The sequence below is a fragment of the Bubalus kerabau genome, chromosome 10 (assembly GCF_029407905.1).
Source record: "Bubalus kerabau isolate K-KA32 ecotype Philippines breed swamp buffalo chromosome 10, PCC_UOA_SB_1v2, whole genome shotgun sequence".
Lineage (NCBI taxonomy): Eukaryota > Metazoa > Chordata > Mammalia > Artiodactyla > Bovidae > Bubalus > Bubalus kerabau.
Genome location: NC_073633.1, coordinates 48,780,942 through 48,802,433, shown reverse-complemented (window position 1 = coordinate 48,802,433; position 21,492 = coordinate 48,780,942). Strand labels below are relative to the sequence as shown.

At 42.2% G+C, this 21,492-nt stretch overlaps 1 protein-coding gene across 20 annotated transcripts in view; it reads left to right on the top strand.

Moving 5' to 3' along the window:
* TRIM9 (tripartite motif containing 9) overlaps positions 1 to 21,492 on the top strand; it is a 117,436-nt gene that overhangs the window by 61,624 nt on the left and 34,320 nt on the right. For 15 of the 20 annotated variants that reach the window (XM_055537617.1, XM_055537626.1, XM_055537619.1 and 12 more), the window contains exons 2-5: positions 989 to 1,084; positions 3,528 to 3,650; positions 19,063 to 19,173; positions 20,290 to 20,443. In XM_055537617.1, coding sequence (XP_055393592.1) covers positions 989 to 1,084; positions 3,528 to 3,650; positions 19,063 to 19,173; positions 20,290 to 20,443 — 484 coding nt within the window. The remainder of the gene's footprint in view (positions 1 to 988; positions 1,085 to 3,527; positions 3,651 to 19,062; positions 19,174 to 20,289; positions 20,444 to 21,492) is intronic. The other 5 variants (XM_055537628.1, XM_055537622.1, XM_055537632.1 and 2 more) reach the window with 3 other exon arrangements.

Genomic DNA, 21,492 nt, shown 5'->3' with positions numbered 1-21,492 from the left:
GGAAGAATTTTGTATCAAGTACAGTGGTAATGACTGCAAGTAATGGTGAGCTCCTGTATAAGGATTAAACTATAGGAGGTAACTTGTCCCCCACATAACAAGAGGCCTGGTGGTAGGACACTTCAAGTGTTGGTTCAGATGCTAAAAGATGCCGATGGAACCTGGCACTGTCTCCTTTCACCATCCTCCCTTCCCATGTTGATCTTCACTTCTTGAGAGTTCCAAAGCATCTGCCATAAAGTTGGGAACAAAAGGGAAGAGGCTGCACCAGCCACACTGGTCCCATGTCAGCAGAAAAGCAGAAGCTTTCTCAGCCCTCCAGCCTCCAGCCAGCTTCCACTTAGATCTCATCAAGCAGCTGTGGGTCCCCTGTACAGTGTGTAAAGGAAGAAGAAAGTACACCTTACTTTAGGAGGCTAGTGTGGAGAGGAGCTGGGGTGGGCTGTGCTTGGGAGAAGGAAGATGTGCTTGGGAGAAGGTTGATGAGAAGGAGCCTCATCCTGCCCTTTGAATTCACCATTACATATAAGTGACCCCGGGCATCACAGGTGCTCTCACCCTTCCTTCCCTCATCCTGTTAACTCTTCATTTTTTCTGCTTTCATCCCAGTAGCACTTTGGGCTAAATAGCGTTGATAAGTATCAGATCACCTGAATCACTATTTTTTTTTAATTTAAAGTTAAATAAACCATTATTGAATTAATTAAGTAATAATAAGATGAGGGGCTTCTAGGAAGATATCAGCTGGTAAGGGCCTTTGACTATAGCGGCCAGAAGTTTTCACTGCCTCAGAGGAAACACTCCTCAAGGGCCTCTAGAAGGAGTAGGGATGCTGCTATTTCCAGAATCTTCAGGTTACAGGTGTTGGCTCAGTGGCCCAGCTGAGACAAGAGGAATCTGAAAGGGTGAGGGCTCTTGGATGAAAACCACCCTGTATGGCTGCCTCCTGCAATGAGGACTCTATGGTTTCCTTCTTTGTCTCTTGCAGAGCCAGCTCTCCCAGGCGCTGAACGGGCTGTCAGACAGGGCCAAAGAAGCCAAGGAGTTCCTGGTACAGCTGCGCAACATGGTCCAGCAGATCCAGGTATTGGCAGCAACCAAGGCAGAAAGCCAAGCCATGTGCTAAGATGTAACTGTGTACCTGGAATGTGGTGGCGGGGGCGGGTGTTTACTTGTCTTATCTTTTATTTTCATGTTTCCTAGGAAATTTCCTACCTATTTTTTTTCTGCTCTTTCTGTTCTAATATATGCAAACACACATACAGACCAACTTCAAATATACCCCTTCTCAAGATGGATACATTTCTCCAACAAGCCAAGGACATAACTCCAGTTTCCAAGAGGTTCCCATCTTCCACACTGAGCTCCTAATTCTTTGCTGCCATGCATTCAGAAAGATGTCTATTTCTTTGTGGATTCAGTCGTTATTGTTGAGTTTTCTAAATCTATATGTTCCCAAAGCACCTTGCAAAAATTATATCTTATCTAATAGTAACAAACAGGTCACATTTTCTCTTTTTTATGTCTTTCTTTCCTTCCTTCCTATCCCATAATAATGCTTCTCCTCTACCTAGATACTTAAATATTTTTCAACCATGATCCCATGGTAACTATAATTTCAGATTGCTTTATGTGGACACAGTAACCAACAAATCACTTGGCATTTGAGAGCCTGTGAACTCCTACTAGAGCTGAAGGGGAGAAACCATTAAATTGCATGAAATGCTAAAATAATGACCTTCTGCACTGTTTAATGTTCTTACATTTTCAGGTTTGCCTCACACAAATAACCTGAGCGCTGGCCTCCAGTAGCTTGACTTTCTGAGTTAATATCTAACCTATGTCAAGGCAGAAATGGCTTTTTAAATGTAAGCCAGCCTTCTAGAGCACCTCACACTGATTTTTTTCGCCCTTTGTTGACGTGCAAGCCCCTGTTAACAACCTAACAGTTGTATATTTCCTTCTGCTTTCCAAAACAACAAAGTTTATCAATTGGTCTCTTCTTTGCTCCTTTTGGCATAAAGTGTGCAGCCCCAGGCTCACCCCTGCACGTCACCTCTTCATTAGAGCAGAGCTTTCTTTTACTCTATCAGAGCCTTTACTGAAACAGCTTCCCCCTCCCTACCAATAATAACCTGCTTGGTTAGAGAGCTCTGCAGTGATGATTTCCAGGGGTCTTCTGTGAGAACTCGAAAGCAAATTACTATGAAAGCCAAAACTTAATATTTGTAGAAGTGATTGCTCAAGCAGTTGTAAATGCATGCCTTATACAAAGAAGACCTTGCATTTGAAACAGTGACCTAATACCTAACTACTGATCCTTATATTAGGAGACACAGTTCTGGATGACTGAGAATTAATTTAAATTTGATAGGCTAAGCTGTTCCTTCATTTCTAACCCCCCAAATTTTACAGCTTACTCAGTTGAGTACTATTTTTTCAATGCTATTACTGTACATGTAACAAGTATTTAGCTCTCATTGGCTGTAAATTATAATTGTTTTCCAGATTATGGTTTGAGAATCAAAGCTACATATATAACTTATTGAAAGGATTACCTCTAATGAATGCTTATAATTTAATGAGAGAATTGCTTTTAAAAATGTCTGTAGCATGGCTCAGTGGAGAAAGAACCTGCCTGCAGTACAGGAGACACAGGAGATCGGGTTCAATCCCTCGGTCCAGAAGATCCCTTGGAGGAGGAAAATGGAAACCCACTCCAGTATTCTTGCCTGAAAAATCCTATGAACAGAGGAGTCTGGCAGGCTTCAGTCCAAAGGGTCACTCTGTTGGACACGACTGAGCGACTGCACACGCACGTAAAAAAAATTTAGATCCAGCCTTCAATTTAAACATCGTGGGAAAGTTATGATCCATTTAGAGCATGGTTACTGTTCTCCCACAAGCTGACTTTCACAGCAGGCTGATGCCTGTTACATATACCAGTGATTCTTCACTGCCTACCTAAACTTATTACTTGCTCTTTTTAATGAAATGAGCAAGTGTTTTGCCCATGACTATTCGTCTAAACTTCTGTTGTCATTGTATTATTGTTTAATATTGAAGACTATTGCCATCTGCTTTCTTCTTTCTGCCTCTAAATTCAGTGATTCTTTCCCTCTCATGCCTCAACAGTACCCGACTCCCTCCGGCAACCAGCCTTTGTGAATGCCACCTTCCACCATGCACAGCTGGCCATATGCCAGCCCTCAAAGCAATTCATGTTCAACTCTACAAACTAAAACTTTATTTTACTTCATATAATTCAAATTGCAGAGATGATTTCCTCTTGCTAAAAACAAATGTATTAAGTAACAGTTACCTCTTTGAATCTAAAGTGAAACACTACCACTACAGAATAAAGTTTATTTTGTTATTTATAAAATGCATGTGTGCACTGTGGGCAGGGCTCCTCTTCCTTCCCTTCAGTGGGGCCTTCCCCCCACAAGTGGACTGGGGCTCTGCTGTCTCTGGCAGCCCGAGGCACGCGGTCACTTCGCCGCTGAATACTGTGCTTTCTCACACAGGAGAACAGCGTGGAGTTCGAGGCCTGCCTGGTGGCGCAGTGTGATGCTCTCATTGATGCCCTCAACAGGAGGAAAGCCCAGCTGCTTGCCCGCGTCAACAAGGAGCATGAGCATAAGCTAAAGGTGAGCGCTGCACCCTGTGGGGGGCGGGAGGCCAGGCTTCCGGGTGAATGCCCACAGCCTTGGGTGGCCAATGAGGAGCAGGCAGGCCCCTTCACTCGGCACTCACTCCTTTCTTTACATCACTGATACTCACTGAGTGACTTTTATAGGCCAGAAATTATCCTGGGTACAAACATAATAAACAAATCCAAATCCCTGCTTTCATGGGGCTTATATTCTACTAGAAGGAATAAACAGAAGGCAAGATAAGTAAGTAAATGGGGGTTGAAATTTTAAACAGAATGACCAGAATGATGATGCAGAGGCAATTTTTTCAATTGGGAAATGGAATCTGTACTTTTCAGAAAACAAACAAGATTTGTCTTCACTTGTGAAGCAAACTATGTAACTGAACAGCTGTACAGACTTTGGTCATCACACAGTGAATCAATTGATCACAGGTCTGGGGTCCTATTGGCAGGAGGACTGGTCCTCCCGGAGACATCTGCTTCCCCATCTATTGCCCCCTTGGAGCAGGGCAACAACACATAAGAGCAGGCTGGATAGACATAGATGGGCAGCACCCAGCAGAAGGAAGCAAGAAGTAGCCAGCAGGAACACATGCATGCCCAACAAGCTTCAGGGTGGCTGCCAGTGGGTGGAGGGTGGGTAGTGTGCCGTGCTGGCCTGTGGTTGGGGTGGAGGCAGAAGTGAGGTCTGACCTTAGGTTCTCTGCTGGGGTCAGGCAACCAGTGTCAGGGAGCTTCAATACTGTACAGCTTAGAGTGGACACAGCCTTGGAGGAGCTGGTGGCTGGTGAGCAGCCCAGGAGGTAGCAGATATCCCCAGCAGGCTTGGAGCAGGCTTTAGTCCCTGGAGAAAAAGAAGAGGTCCCATTCTAAAAGTGTGGAATTCCAGTAGGAGAACCAAGGGAGAGTTTCAAAATGAAAAACTAAGAGAACAGACATTACAAGATTTGGGGCTAAAGCTTGGTGACCGGGCCAGTGCCCAGTTCATGGTTACTAGAAATAAGGCAAGAAACCAGTTGCTATCTGGGGCATGAGAGCTCAGCAAGACGTGCAGCAAATGGCAGTGTTGAGTCCTGAGCAGTGGAGTTCCCTAGTCCTTAATCTGTGCCCACCATGCTCCAAGACTCAGGACCCAGAGAACTCCACTGTGAAGATGGGGAGCCAGGCAGCATGAAAAGAGAAGCATTTCCCCAAGGAAGCTTAACAGTTCTATCCAAAGGCAAGGGAAACCCCAACACTAGTTTACTTCTTTAGGTTCCCTCGTCTGCTGCTCCTCACCCGCAGTTCCCCAGTACACATTTGGATCTACATACAGGCTTCTTCCCTTCCCCAAAACCAGGGCAATGTGGCTGGAATAGAAACCTTTCTCCACTGCCTTTGTGACTTACCTACCTGGCACTCTGAATTTACCTGTGTCATGGAGGCAGACAGGAGGCTGACCTGTGACCATGGGGTCCAAGCCAGAATGGACTCATGAGAGCTGGGCCCTACAGTGAATTTGGCCAGCCTGACCTCGCTGGTGCTGTACGGGGCCATGTTGGCCAGCCTGACGTTGTTGGTGCTGTATCATTGGTCGGCTTGACCTCGTTCGTGCTGTATTGGGGCCATGTCCCTTTGAGCGTTCCTGATGTGACAAAACAGAGCGGTTGCATCATGGAGAGGCTCAGCAGATTCTTTGTCAAGGAAAATTGCATGTCTTGAAGTTGGAATCTGAACCAGAAGTTAGGAAAGAAAAGTACCCAGGGAGTGAACATTGAGAGAGCCTTAGTTCGTGGGCTTGAACAGTGAACCAAAGCTAGGGATCTTACTGCTCCTTCCAGGGAGGCAGTCGCTGTTTCCTGATGGTGAATCTAACTGGAAGACCTTCTCAGGTTTGTCTTAGAATGAACACAAGCCCCCAAGGGTTATCACACCAACCCCAGCCCCATGAAGGCTTCACACTGAACTTCAGATAATGGAGGGAGCACTGGGCTTTCCTCAGGAGCCTCCCCGCCCCTTCCAATGACCTGTGTGGTACTTGTCTCATAAAGTACTGAATGAGGCCAAGTTTTACTTGAATGATTTTCTCTAGCTTATCAATTTCCAGGCTCCTGTCCCTTAGGGTCTATGATCAAGTTATTTTCTTTTGAATTCTATAAAGGGCCATGGGATGTGTTTCATGGTAACATACATAGTCATTCCTAAAATGTGAGAGAGATAAGTAAGGCAGTATTAAAGATACTTCAGAAAAAAACGTTTTCTGAAGGCTGTGCTATGTGGATGTTACATTTAGCTGTAACAACCTGGGAGATAGATTTAAAGCCATAAGCCTATTTATCTAAGATAGTCAGATGAGGCTTGAATGAAAAATTCTTCTGAAGTCACCATTTTTTATCTGAATTAAAATCTGGAAGTACTGTGGACTGTGATTCTGTAGTTAACCAGGTAGCAACACAGAATGAGCATCCTTGGTGACCAAGCCCTGGCTTTCATAGCAGTAAGAGCTAACATTTGGGGATACTTGCTTTGCAGCAGCAATATACTAGTTGTGTTATAGGGATCAACTCCTCTGTTCCTCCCCACTCTGGGAGGTCATTATTACTGCTATTAACACTCTAGAGATGAGGAAACCATGGCACCATGCTATTGAGAACTGGTCCTGGGATCCAGAATTCCTGTCCTGTTAACCTGGCAGCAGAGTCCAGATTCTGGACCGTGGCACCCTACAGCTGTAGGGTAGTACAGTGCAGAGAGAAGGCACGTGGGGACATGCCTAATCCTGTCCCCAGTCAGCCAGCACCTACGTAATGCACACCTGCTAGGAGCCAAGTGCTGGGCTTAGGGGAAGAAGGACACGAAGATGACTCAGAATTAGGGGCTTCCAGTCCTGTGGATGGGAAAAGGCAATGGCACCCCACTCCAGTACTCTTGCCTGGAAAATCCCATGGACAGAGGAGCCTGGTAGGCTGCAGTCCAAGGGGTCGCTAAGAGTCAGACACGACTGAGCAACTTCACTTTCACTTTTCATTTTCATGCATTGGAGAAGGAAATGGCAACCCTCTCCAGTGTTCTTGCCTGGGGAATCCCAGGGACGGGGGGAGCCTGGTGGGCTGCCGTCTATGGGGTTGCACAGAGTCGGACACGACTGAAGTGACTTAGAAGCAGCAGCAGCAACAGTCCTGTGGATGAGATCAGTCACACCCACAAATGACTCCAGCACAGATAGAGAGCAAGTTTCCAGGAGAAGGTTGCCCATGTCATTAGAGCTGTGAGAAGGGCAAAGTTACTTCCAGCTGAAGGGGTCACAGTGCGGGGAGCGAGCTCTGCCCATGGCAAAGGTCATGAGGAAGGAGGCTTGGCATACGCAAAGGCGGGATCAAGCCTCAGGAGTCTCCCTGGAAATTCTTGAGCATCTGCCCCTAAAACCAGAGTCTGCCTACTTTCTGCTTTGTGCTTTCACCTACACCTCTGACTTTACTACGGGGGGCTGTCCCCCACTACCTCTCTCTGAAAAAAGAGTTAGCTTACAGCTCCAGTTAATAATTCCTGGATGTGACAGTGTTTCAACCTACAAACTCCTTTGGAAATCCTCTAGCCTGCCTGAATAGGTTTTTCCGGCCATATGTGATTGCTCAGAGCCTCCCAACTGTGAGAGGCATGAGATGTTCTAAACTGTCTAAATACAGATTCCTTTGAGCAGTTAAAAGATTGATTAGAAATTGTATTGGTGAAGGGTTTTTCACTTGTTGGGCCAATGTTTGCTGCTAAGTCTCCATATCCCTTACCTGCTGTGTCCCTGGCAGTGTATTGATTAATATAATTGGTGTAAGTAGTAACTTTAATGTTTGCAACCTGGGACCCTTGAGTTAATTCTTTTTCTTATTATAGCCCACCACACCTTTGCTCTGTAGGAATGCAACTTTATCTAATGCTTTTGGAGGGTGGCGCTTGACTAATCACCTTTAGAGAAAAATAAGTTTTCTGAAGAAAGGGTCTGAAAATGTTAACAGGCCTCTGGGCCAGAAGATGATGCAAATCACCTAAACTTTTGCATATGATAAGTTTGCAGGAAGAAAGCCTGGCTTACTGCATGACTCTACCCCTTCCCCCATTATCCTCTATGCATAACTTAAGGTATAAAAACTACTTTGGAAAATAAGGTGCGGGCCTTGTTCACCGAAACTTGGTCTCCCCCATGTCGTTCTTTCTCTCATCTTCTGGCTGAATTATTCAGCCTCTTTTCTCCACTGAATTTCCTCACTGAGCTATCCTTATTCTATTACTCTTTATATCCTTAATTAAAGTTTAATTAAGCAGTTGTTTCCTGATCCTCGCCGACGCCGTCCCTGTTTCGAATTCCCTGGATCCACCGGGGCTGGACCCCGGCTTCACAGAGAGCGTCATGGAAAAGCAGGCATTGGAGGAACCCAAACTTTGGGAGACATGTGTTGATGGTGGTGTGCATGCTTGCCTGCGGGAAGTGGCCAGGCTATGAGGGAAGGAGAGGGTGGTCAGCACTGTGCACCCTAGTCTTGCTCTATGCAGTTAGTCATAGGGACCGATGGATGTTTTCTGTTTCCATCACCTGCTCTGACATTACTAAAAAGATGATCACTACAGCCCTTCATTTTAGCACCTTTCAGAAAGCCAGAATCTTTATTGTTATAGTGGAACTTAAAATGTCATTTGAACCACAGAGAGTATCTAAACTCACAGCTGTCTACGGGTAATGAGCCGGACAGCTGGGATTTTCCCTCTGATAGTGGACCAGCCGTTTTAATGTGTAGCCATAAAGTTTTAACTTTTTCCTTAAAGGGCATCTCTTTTGTGAAGCACGGCAGATGCTTCCCTGACATCTTTAAACAGGACACGGTTAGCAGTTTGTGTTAAGTCAAGGGTGACCATAGTGGTGACTCCTGGTTTTCTCTGCAGGAGAGATGTAAGGGCGACCATCTGGATAGACGCGGGGGGCCAGGACTGAGGGAACGCCATTTATCCCAATCAAAAAGTACAGAGGGGCGTGAAAGCCACCGGCCTAGGCTGTGCCGTGGATGCAGGTGGAGATGATTCAGGGACAGCTGTAGCGCATTGCAGGGACCCCGTGGCCAGTTTCGGTCCATCAGTGCTGGTGGCCTGCATGGTCAGGGACCTCTGAGCAGAGGCAGCTGCCTGCCCTCATTCCACCCTGCCTAGGGTGGAGTTCCCTGCCCTAGATCCCAAAGGGCGACAGAAACCAGAGACAGGTGGCTGGTTGTCTCCCACGGCAGCAAAGCTGTTCTGTATTCTGCCTTCTGTGATTTGTTTCTCTGCTGTTTTCAGCTGATTGTATCTGTCACTGCTTCTAAAAACAGGCAGTGCGGCCGTCACCGTGACTGCTGATGCCAGCCTCCACATCTCCCTCCCTCTGCTTTTCTCCTCCTGCCTCTTTCCTTTCTTGTCACTTCAGTTGCTACTCAGATTTGTGAGAAAAGACTGGCCTTTTATAGACATCACTTGCCAGGCACAGTACTTCTTTCTGTCTTTGTTGGCTAGCCCATCACTCACAGTCCGGAGGGGATAATCTTATGGTCTTCCGCTTCCCTTTGGCAGAGTTCTCTGGGGGCCTGCTTTTTGCTGACAAAGAGGAGAGTTGTGTGTGTGTTTTTCTGGCAACTTTCTCTTCTTGAGCCATCCAAAAGGCTAGGGGAGCTGGAAAGCCATGTGCATAAAGACAGTCTTTATAATCCACTCAGGCTCCTCTCTGAAAGAACCGATTGCTTGAGCAGATGGAGCAGTTCTGGTTCTGAGGCAAGATGGAGCCGTGTGGTGAGGAGCCCAGATTCTGGGTCATAAGAGAACGGGGTGTGAACACTGTATCACTTGCTGGGTCTCTAACCATGGACACGTCTACAGCTCCATTTCTTCCACCTGTGTGGAAAATAGGACTAGACGTGGTCAGCACCACCTAGGGCATTGTAAAGCCCTTAAAACACAGTCATCAGAATGTGAGCTTTATTGTTGTTGTTATCTCTGGATATCTTTCCCAGAAAAGACTCCGATGATGGGAAAGACTGAGGGCAGGAGGAGAAAGGGGCAATGGAGGATGAGATGGTTGTATGGCATCATCAGCTCAGTGGACATAAGTTTGAACAAATTCCGGGAGATAGTGAAGGACAGGGAAGCCTGATGTGCTGCAGTCCATGGGGTCTCAAAGAGTTGGACACGACTTAGAAACTGAACAGCAGTCACTGGAAGACGGGAAATATAGTCTTACTCAGAACACGGAGGAAGTAAGTGCTCCTGGTATTTTCCATAATACCAGAGTTCCTATTGCAGGATTAACCTAGTGTGATTAATTATCTCTGAACCTAGGAATGGTGACTTGAGTATAATTCATTACCACACAAAATAGTGCACTAAGTTAGCTATTTTTAAAAGCTAAAAACAAGACTTTGAGGCATATACAAATGTGACCTTATATTAGGAACACTGTCTAAATTACAGTAATACTATTCTGTGGTTTGAAAAAACACTGGGGGCCAAATACCTAAATTTTCAGGATATGATAAACTAATCAAATGTCAGAAAGCTACTGGAGGGAAAAAATGCTTTTTGAGCTTTCAAAAACTATTACTAAATCACATTTAATGCCTTGGACAATATTCCCTCTATCAGCAGAGGCAGCTGGGCCCCTAGGTTTCATGTCTGAACTGTGTGTGTTGTGTCAACATCCTTCCCAGGTCTTCCTTGGCTAAATAAGGCTTTAAAATATCCTCATTGTCTGTGATCCTCACAGGGAATTTGTGTCAACATTTTAAAAGTGCCATTAATGGGATCTGTGCTCTTTTCAGGAACTTTACAAATGTCATTTTCCTTTTGATAAGCCCAAAGAAATATCTGAGAATTATTTTTATTTATGTAACATTCAGATTTGAAATAACTCCACAATCATCTTACAAGTGTTCTTTCTCCAATATTTTGGAATGAATTTGTGTGTTGAATAGTACTAAGTGATGGATGTCTTCTTGGTCCCTTGCAAGTCTAGATCCTCTTAAAGAAAAAAAAAAATAGTTATAGTTATTCAAATACATTCTGAAAAAAATCTAATCTTTAATTTCCATGTGTGGTTGGTAAGTTAACATACCAGTGACATTACTCAGTGAGAATGCTGAGGGATAATGATAAAAATGATAAAACTGACTGCTTATTAGAGCTTCCACTTTTATAGAGGAACTTCATGTCCCAATTGTAATTGTCTATAGAATGCTTGATTTTGAATCCAATTGGGTTTTGTTAGACTCATTATCATGATTGTCATTATTATCTTCGTTATTATTTACCATGTATTGGCTGTTTGTTCCCATTATGTTAGCAAAAAAAGAAAAGAATTAATCGTATGGGCATATTATTAAGAGTACAGATTTACACTAGGGATATTATCGGCTTACTTTAGCCATTTTGTCAATGCTTCATAATAGGTAAATAATCCTTTGATCAGGTTTAGAGAGAGAGAGAGAGAAGGAGGAAGGAAGGAAAGGAAGACGGGAGGGAGGCGGGAAGAAGAGGGGTAGGAGGGAAGGAAAGGTCTGCCCAAGCTCACAAAGAATTTAAAAATAATTAGGTAGGATTTGACTGTTATAGTCATTACTAGAAAGAAAAGCAACAAACTAAAAAGTCCACTCAGTTACAATAAAACTACTGGCAAGACGTTCCATTAGTTCTTTACAGTGAAGACTTTGAAAAAATTTAGGCATACTGGAACACTTAAAATTTTTGACTGCCCTCAGCAGAAGTTTTTTTGGGGCCAACTCTAATAATTTAACCACAGTTATTATTGATGATAAGCCTATCATTAATTGGGAATTCATTTGGCGAATTCCATGGTCCTCTGCTTCCCACATGTAGAAACAAAAGCTGTAGAGGGCCTGTAAGAAACAGAGTGCCCAAGTTGCCCGTGGAATCACCAGAATGCCACTGCATACACCTGGAGCTCACCACGGTTCAGGACATGCCTTTGAACACCCTTGACCCACTCTGGTAATGACAGTGAAGGGCAGTCACAGAACTTCTGCAATGTACTTTGCCTGAGTCCATATATGAAAGACACACTTAGCTCCAGAAGACACTTAAAGCATACTTCACAGATGATGGACTAATCCACCGTTTCTCACATCCTACAAAACACCACCATACTGGATGCAACACTTGTATTGTGGGACGCGGTAAATGATAAATGTTCTCCTGTGTGGGTGGGGCCACATCAGGATGCTTCTCTCTCCAAATGGCTTGTATTTCTTCCTTCATTAACTTCTCTGTACAAGGATACAGTATTCTATGCACTAAGAGCATGCTTTGGATATTCCACTCAATGCTTATTGATGAGGTTATTGCCATTCACACTTTTGAGACAGAAAGCTCACAGTTTTACTGTTAAAATCTCAAGCCTTACAAAAAACAGGCATGTGTTTTATTTGCTTAATAGGCCTAATGATCCTTTTGTGGATTAAAACTCAAAGCATCAGATTTGTCTTTGAAATGACTAGTCGCTGAGGTGGTTAAATTAATAATACTACTACAGAAGATGGTTATCAAGAGAATGGAGGAAATCTTTGCATATTTCCATAAGCCATGTGGGAGAATGGTGGCGTGTAAGAAATTTAAAATGCTCTTCATTAATTTAAGTGTCCGTAAGTTTCAATGAACGTAATGATAATATAGGAGATAATATTTTACTCTAGGGGAAAATCAAGAGAATTATTTATTTTACTAGATGAATCTATTGGTCAAAGTACTTCACCAAAAATCACCTGTGAGTCAATTGCAAGTATCAGTTAGTCATCTTGCGACAGGACCTTATGGAACACAGAGAAAACTATCCCCACTGACCAAAGGGACCTGTGTAGAATAAATTCTTCCAGTTTGTTTCTTGAAAGTACTTATATCTTAGAAAAACAAAAAAGAATTGCATTATACTTAGAGGAAATTGTTTTAAACAGTGGTGGAAATATATATTAAGAAAGAATGTCTTGAAATATTGAGAGAATGTTAGTATTTACTTAGAGTAAAAATTCATCAGTGATCTCTCTGCAGACCCCATGATAAGAGAAAATACTATGAGAAAAGTATTTATTAAAAAGATTTGAAGGAAAAATTTTAAAGAGCCACATGTAAGATGGACAGATGAAATTTGGATAAAATAATGAAATTCCCCTTAATTAATCTCAGTTCTAGCTGCTCTTTGTATCACCTGAGCTGAGTGATGGGAGACTGACATGTTCAAGATGCAGTGGAAAATACAGTTGTAGACAGACTGAACAAAATTTCACATTTGTACTATATAAGCTGTCATGGGTTACTCTCTGCTACTAAAAAGTCTAAGCATTCAAAGATACGTACAGTCTGTTCTCAAATTCTCCTTTTCCAAATAGGTACAGTATCATATCCTGACCCCCCAAAAATGACCTTTATAAATTTGCCACTTAACAAAATAAAACTCTGCAAGTGATCAATAGGATTTGCCATCCAAAACAGATGGTGACTGCTGATAAAATTTTGAAGGCCTCTGAAACTATGGACCACAGATTAATTAACTGTCCTCTAAGAGCTGGTTTAGGCCTTAATACACATGAAGACTGGAAGACTATCTCCTAGTTCCTATTTCTGCTTTATTGACTATGCCAAAGCCTTTGACTGTGTGGATCACAATAAACTGTGGAAAATTCTGAAAGAGATGGGAATACCAGACCACCTGACCAGCCTCTTGAGAAACCTATATGCAGGTCAGGAAGCAATAGTTAGAACTGGACATGGAACAATAGACTGGTTCCAAATAGGAAAAGGAGTATGTCAATGCAGAGTACATAATGAGAAATGCTGGGCTGGATGAAGCACAAGCTGGAATCAAGATTGCTGGGAGAAATATCAGTAACCTCAGATATGCAGATGATACCACCCTTATAGCAGAAAGTGAAGAACTAAAGAGCCTCTTGATGAAAATGAAAGACGAGAGGGAAAAAGTTGGCTTAAAGCTCAACATTCAGAAAACTAAGATCATGGCATCTGGTCCCATCACTTCATGGGAAAGAGATAGGGAGACAGTGGCTGACTTTATTTTTCTGGGTTCCAAAATCACTGCAGATGGTGATTGCAGCCATGAAATTAAAAGACGCTTACTCCTTGGAAGGAAACTTATGACCAACCTAGACGGCATATTAAAAAGCAGAGACATTACTTTGCCAACAAAGGTCCATCTAGTCAAGGCTATGGTTTTTCCAGTGGTCATGTATGGATGTGAGAGTTGGACTGTGAAGAAAGCTGAGCGCTGAAGAACTGATGCTTTTGAACTGTGGTGTTGGAGAATACTCTTGAGAGTCCCTTGGACTGCAAGGAGATCCAACCAGTCCATTCTAAAGGAGACCAGTCCTGGGTGTTCATTGGAAGGACTGATGCTGAGGCTGAAACTCCAGTACTTTGTCCACCTCATGGGAAGAGTTGACTCATTGGAAAAGACTCTGATTCTGGGAGGGATTGGGGGCAGGAGGAGAAGAGGACGACAGAGGATGAGACGGCTGGATGGCATCACCAACTCAATGCACATGAGTTTGTGTGAACTCCAAGAGTTGGTGATGGACAGGGAGGCCTGGCGTGCTGCGATTCATGGGGTCGCAAAGAGTCAGACACGACTGAGCAACTGAACTGAACTGAACTGATTCATGTCACTCCTGCAACATATACATTTCCTTAGAAACTCCTCAAATCCAGCCGGCTGAAAACACGGTTCCAAGGGTTTCTCCAGAGCATCAGAGCCACTACAAAGAAATATAGAACTCAAAGAAAAAGTGACATGGCCTGACTTCCTACAAATTGTTTTTCATTAAAAAATATATAATATAGGAGTAAATAGTACTAATAAGGAATAGAAATAACACAGAGTGAAGAAGGTAGCAAGTAAGAAAGCTGAATGAAGACACTCACAGAAAAAAATATTTATACTCTTAAAAGATTTAATTATCTGGCTGATTTCCATAATATGGTAAATCTTGCTAGATTAATTGAGAAACTAAAAGTTAATTATAAAACACCCAAAAATGCTACTTCTGGGAACCCCACTGATTCATTTTTAACAGTGGATTTTATCACAGGTTACTGTGATCATAGCAAAATGTTTGATTAAAATGTTTTAAAAATGGACCTGCATGCACTGTAGCAACAGGGGAGTTGCGAGCCAAGCAGGATATTGAGTCCTTCCAAGAAGCTTGAACCACGGAATACAGGAGCCAACAGCAAACACCCCTGAAACTCACAGGCTCTTTGGCAGCACAACAATGAAGCTTCTTAAGAGTAATCAGAGCCCCCAACACTCCCACAGCTCCTTTGGCACCAAATAAACCTTTACTTGAGAAGGAAATTTATAGAGGCAGACATAGAATTTTACGAGACCTGAGTAATATATTTATTTCAGCACATTTTGATCATAAAATTATCATTGAGCTGAATGTTCTGGCAAGTAAACACAGTTCAGTCTTTTTTGCCTCAAAAGGAGGCTTACTTTGGGTTGCAGTGCTCAGATCCAGCCTGTGCTTGTTATTCGGAATTTTAGTACCAGTCACTCCTATATAGTCCTAGGGCAAGGTGACTGCTGAGGTTTCTGCTACCTAGCAGCATTGAGGCACTGGCTGCTGAAATGTAAAAACACTTTCTGGGAACAATTTAGTCCAGCGTCATATAGCAGAGATGAGTAGTGTAATAGCTGTAGGTCCCCTGCATTGCATTTTTTTAAGTGCTTAACTTACGGATGTTTTCTTTTTCCCCCAGAAGCAGAAACTTAACTTTTCTTTACCTCCTGATATTAAAGTAAAATAATAAAATGAAAATATAATATAATAATTTGTATCATTTGAGCCCAGACCAACAGACAGTGGTGTTAGTTTGACAGAAACATACTAGATGTTAGGAGAAAATAAATCAACCAGTGAATTTAAAAGTGATCTTTCCCCCCAATCAAAATCACAAAACAATCTTCACATCAAAGTTGGTTTCTTTCACAGATTCCAATAAAGAGATTTTAAATCCTACATTTTATTTTTTATTTTAAAAAGCAATAACAAATCATCTGTCAAAATATTAGGAGACTCCAAATAGCCAAAACAAGCTTGAAAAAGAAGGGCAGAATTGGAGTTCTTACACTTCCTGATTACAAAATGCACTACAAAGCTACAAAAGTACAAAAAGAACTGTACTAGCATAAAGATAGACAGAAGACCACTGGAAATTGAATAAAGCCCAGAAGTAAATTCTCACATACATGGTCAAGTGATTTTTGACAAAGGTTCCAAGACTATGCAATGGGGAAAAGGTAGTTTTAGTAGCAAATGATGGTGGGAAACTATCTTCATGCAAAAGAATTAAATTAGACAGTTACTGAAAGCCATGTACAAAAATTAACCTGAAGTAAATCAAAGACTGAAAAGTAAGAACTGGAACTATGAAACTCTTAGATGAAAACATAGGGCAAATGCTTCATGACACTGGGTTTGGCAAAGATTTCTTGGATATGGCATCAAAGACATAGGCAACAAAAGAAAAAGTAGACAAATTGGACTTCATGAAAATTTGCAAATTCTTGTTGTCAAAAGACAACAAAAACAACCAACCCAATTTCAAAATGGGCAAATGACTTGAACAGACTTTTTACCAAAGAAGGTATACAATAAGTACATGAAAAGATGCTCAAGATTATGAGTCATTGTGCTGTGCTTAGTCATTCAGTCATATCTGACTCTTTGCAACCCCATGGACTGCAGACTGCCAGGCTCCTCTGTCCGTGCAGATTCTCCAGGCAAGAATACTGGAATAGGTTCCCCTGCCTTCTCCAGGGGATCTTCCCAACCCAGGGATCAAACCCAGTTCTCCCACATTGCAGGCAGTTTTTTTACCTTCTGAGCCACCAGGTAAGCCCTATGAGTCATTAGGGAAATGCAAATCAAAACCACAATGAAATACCACTTCACACCCACTAGGATGGGAAAGAGAGTAAAAGTTGCTCAGTTGCGTCTGACTCTCTGCGACCCCATGGAATTCTCTAGGCCAGAATACTGGAGTGGGTAGCCTTTCCCGTCTCCAGGGGATCTTCTCAACCCAGGGATTGAACCCAGGTCTTCCACATTGCAGACAGATTCTTTACCAGCTGAGCCACAAGGGAAGTCCAAGAATACTGGAGTGGGTAACCTATCCCTTCTCTAGCAGATCTTCCCGACCCAGGAATCAAACCGGGGTGTCCTACATTGCAAGTGGATTCTTTACCAACTGAGCCATGAGGGAATGGCTACTATTTGAAAAAAAAAAAAAAACAGACTGATAAGTATTGGTGAGAATGTAAAGAAATTGGAACCCTTGTGCATTGTTGGTGAGAATGTAAATGATACAGCTACTGTGGAAAGTAGTATGGTGATTTCTCAAAAAAAAAAAATTAAAATCGAGTCACAATACAAGTCAGTAATTCCACTTCAGGGTATATGAACCACCCCCTCCCTAAAAAAAAAAAAAAAAAGTGAAACAGACAGTCACACAGATATTTGTGTTCTTATGTTCATAAGTTTATTCAAAATAGCCAAAAGGTGGAAGAAACACAGATGTCCATCAGCAGATGAATGGATAAACAAAATGTAGTATATACATATAATGGAATATTATTCAGTCTTGACAAAAGTGTTGACACAAGCTACAAAACGGATAAACCTTGAAGACATTACGTAAAAGAAATAAACTAGTCACAAAAGGACAAATACTGTATGATTCCACGTGTATGAGGTACCTAGAGTAGTCAGGTTGACAGAGACAGAAAGTAGAATGGTGGTTGCCAGAGGCTGGGAGGAGGGGTGAATGCAGAGTTACTGTTTAATAAGTCCAGAGCTTCAGTTTGGGAAGAAGAAAAAGTTTTGGAGATGGTTGGTGGTAATGGTTGTATAACAATGTGAACTTATTTAGTGCCACAGAATTCTCCAATTAAAAATAGTTAAAATGGTTTAAGTTATATGTTATATATATTTTATTACAATAAAATAATGAGATCAACAATATTGAATGAATTAACTGTCAAAAAATTGGAAAGAACTTTGTCAAAAATAGGTTAAATAAATTGAACCCACCCAATAGAGTATTTTTGTAGTCAGTAACATTTATTGATGGTGGCAACACAGAAAACGCCCGTGATATGGGGGTAAATGGGAAAGAGGTGAAATTGTCACATACTATAATTGCAACTATAACTAAATCTAGCTCAAGGGAGAAAAACTAAAAGGAAACATCAGAATTCTTTAAAAATTTGCATTGGAGTAGTGAGACTATTTGCTTTTCTTAAACCTATTTTCCTGTTGTTTTTGAAACAGGATGTAATCATCTTTCATGGAAAATAAATTTATCATCAAAACTGAACAAGGAATAAGGGAAAGTTTTTAAATAATTATTATTAAAACCCATTTTAGTTATTACCCATAAAATCCAGAATGCTGGGGGGATTGGGGGGGGAGGTTTGAGGCTTTTGCAAAATAGTACAAATACAGAAGGTGAGTAATAGTTTCCTAGAAAGCCCGTGTTCAATTCTGTGCTTCAAAATCTGCTTCAGGATTTGGGTCACTGAGCAGGGACACAGAGGACAAGCATTTCTAAAGAAAGAAATTTTTCAAGGAGTGTCATACACTTGACACGGCAAAGATAACTTCCCAGCGGCAGAACCTGCATGTTCAGAGAGATACCTCTCTAGGTCAGGCAGACTCATCGCTGAGCAAATAGCCTTTAAAACTGCTTTCCCAAATGAGGCAATGAGTGATGCTAAGTCGATTATAACTTGATTCTGTATCTATCTTTGTCTGGCATACTTGCTGTCATTAGCTCATTGTCTTTCAGCAACCACTTCTAGGCTTATCCTACCACCCACTCAGGGAAAAGAGAATCAGAACAAGAGAGGATCTGGGTTCAGATGGTGATATCTGCTCTTTAGAAGGGACAAATAGAGGGCAAGCAAAGATGGTGGGTGTCTGTGTCACGGAACAGACGCTGCAGCTGCACCTCCAGCCACTCAGTCATTTAACAGACCCTCCCATGACCTCCCACTTAGAGCAGCTCCCAGAGAGGGGAGTGATGGAGACCTGTGATGGAACCAAGATGTCCCTTGAGGCACCAAGGTAACCAGCTTCCCAGAGGTCCAACAACCGTGTGCCTTTCTGATGGCTCCAGTTGTTACAAATCCATCCCCATAAGAGACATTATCCAATCTGTCTTCCAGAGCCATTGTTCCCAGCAGACACTGCCACAAAATATTCTCATAAATTGAGTTCTACTCCATGATGCTCTTGGATTCTGGTTTGAAGAAGTTTTCCAAAGTCCTAGTTTGCTTTCTTTTCTACACTCTGCCACTTTGGACCATTCTGTTGTCTCATCAATCCTAGGTGGTTCGAGATCAGATCTCTCACTGCACAGTGAAATTGCGCCAGACCACAGGTCTCATGGAATACTGCCTGGAGGTGATTAAGGAAAATGATCCTAGTGGCTTTTTGCAGGTAAATGTCAACTAGTTTCTGCTTCAGATTCTCAATGTTCCATGAGACTGACTCTATGATGCCAAGGCCAGACTCCCAACAGACCTAGCTGGATATGGGGCATTCCACAATGGAACCCACCTTTGTGTTGCCATATGGATGTGGGTGCCTTTGGAACTTCACTGGCTTCTCAGAAGACTCTACCATCATGGGCTACAAGACTGAAAAGGCTTTTTAAACTTGTTTTTGTTTATGTTTGATCATGAAAACATAATTCCCTCCAAGTTCCTCCAAAGCAAACTTATTACCTTGTGTAAGAACTGGGTCCCTTTACTAATATCTTGGACAGTTTTGTCAGAAATGTAAGTATACACATGTTTCTACCTTCTTTACACCTCCTTCTGGCAAGTCAGTGATTTTCCAAACAGAGTGAAATTTTTTCATTGTTTGGATGTCTCATGATTTCTTTAGTGTTGTTTTAATGACATGCTGTGATGTCAGCTAAATTTTACTTAACTTTTGATCCCAGTGATTAATGGACCTCTGATTAAGGAACATGTAGCTTCCTTTCAACTAACATTCTACCAAACTGGCCAAGAATGATGGAGGGGGGGGGCCCTAAATATAAGAAATGAAAAAGTCCTCTACCAAAGAATCAGATCATGCATGAAGATGATGTATAGGAAATCTTATCTTACAGATGATAATATGCAACCTCTCTGAACCACTTAATAAAAGTCATTAGGTCTTAGGTCTTGACGTGATACCCATAGCTCATATCAGAAACCTATGATTGTTGGTGCTAGTGGATTTCACTAATTGCTAACATATCACTACTGAATGTTGTTGGCTTTTAGCTAATCAGTCATAAATAGCATGATCATGTATCCAGATGATATAATAGAGAAATTAACAGCTTCTAGTTATATATAGTGATCCCTCTGAGTCCCAGAAATATTCAGATTTTCATGATAAATCACAGGTTACTCTCATCATCAGAAGTTCCTCTCTGCCTGCATAGAGACAGGAAGGATGTGGGTCCCAAGGCGCTTGGTGGGGCACACTGGAGAGCCAAAGAGCAGTTTGGGTGCCCAGTGTGGGGTTGTATTTCTTAGGCTATGCTCTTTGTTTGAATAGATTTCTGACGCCCTCATAAGGAGAGTGCACCTGACTGAGGATCAGTGGGGGAAAGGCACGCTCACTCCCAGGATGACCACGGACTTCGACTTGAGTCTGGACAACAGCCCTCTGCTGCAGTCCATCCACCAGCTCGACTTCGTGCAGATGAAAGGTGCGTGCCTGTGCCCCACCCAGTCAGAGCAACTCCCTGCTGGAAGCAGGGTAAAGGCAGCTTGCAGATTGCAGCAAACGAAAGGCAGCCACCAGGTTTATAAATCAGCTGAGAGGTGAGAAAGTCCACACACACACACACACACACACACACACACACCCCTTTGGTTAGTGTTACAAAAATCTGGAATAGCTCCCATCTTATTGTGTAATGGAAATGTATATCCTTGTAGCTGGAATGTCAGATAAATCAGAAGGACTCAATGCTCGCCTTTGAGAGACATAAGAGATTTCACATGCTCAGCATTACAGGAAGAAAGAGAGAGAACATCACTGTACATAAATAACATCTTGTTACAGACGGTAACTCTGATATACTGATATAAATCAAGGGAGTTCAGCATTGAAACTGCTTCTACAGGGATAGAGATAGTGGCAGACAGTTGATTGTGGATTAGCAGGAATTTGAGAGGATCAGAATTGGCTTGCTTATACTGGTCAGGAAAATGAGAGCCTGGGTACAGAAGGAAAATGAAAGTATGTAATAAAAACTTTAACATTTTAAATTTTTTGGTATATTAAATTAAGGGGTATGGCAAGATCTCGAGATTTGTAGTATCTGCTGAGGGGACATATAAGTACTTAAAATTATCTTAAGGAATATAGCTCTTTGAAGAAAAAGTAAAAACTCAAGCCAACCATGCAATAATATTTTTATGGCAGTGTAAGTAATATCCCATTTGAAAAATATTTCTGATTTTTTAAAACCTTTTTATGGTGAAATAACTTATACATTCAGAGTAAGTTGCAACAATAGTAAGGAGAGGTCCCCTATACCCTTCATCCAGTTTCCATTCATGGTTACATCTGACGTAACTGTCACATAACATCAAAACCAGGAAACTGACGTCAGTACAGGGTGTGTGTATGTGTAGTTCCGTGCCGTCACATCACATGTGTAACCACCTCTGCAGTCCAGATACAGAACTACTCCATCAATGCTTTCCCTCATCTGCCCCTCTTAGTCTCCCATCCCCACTGATCTGGCTT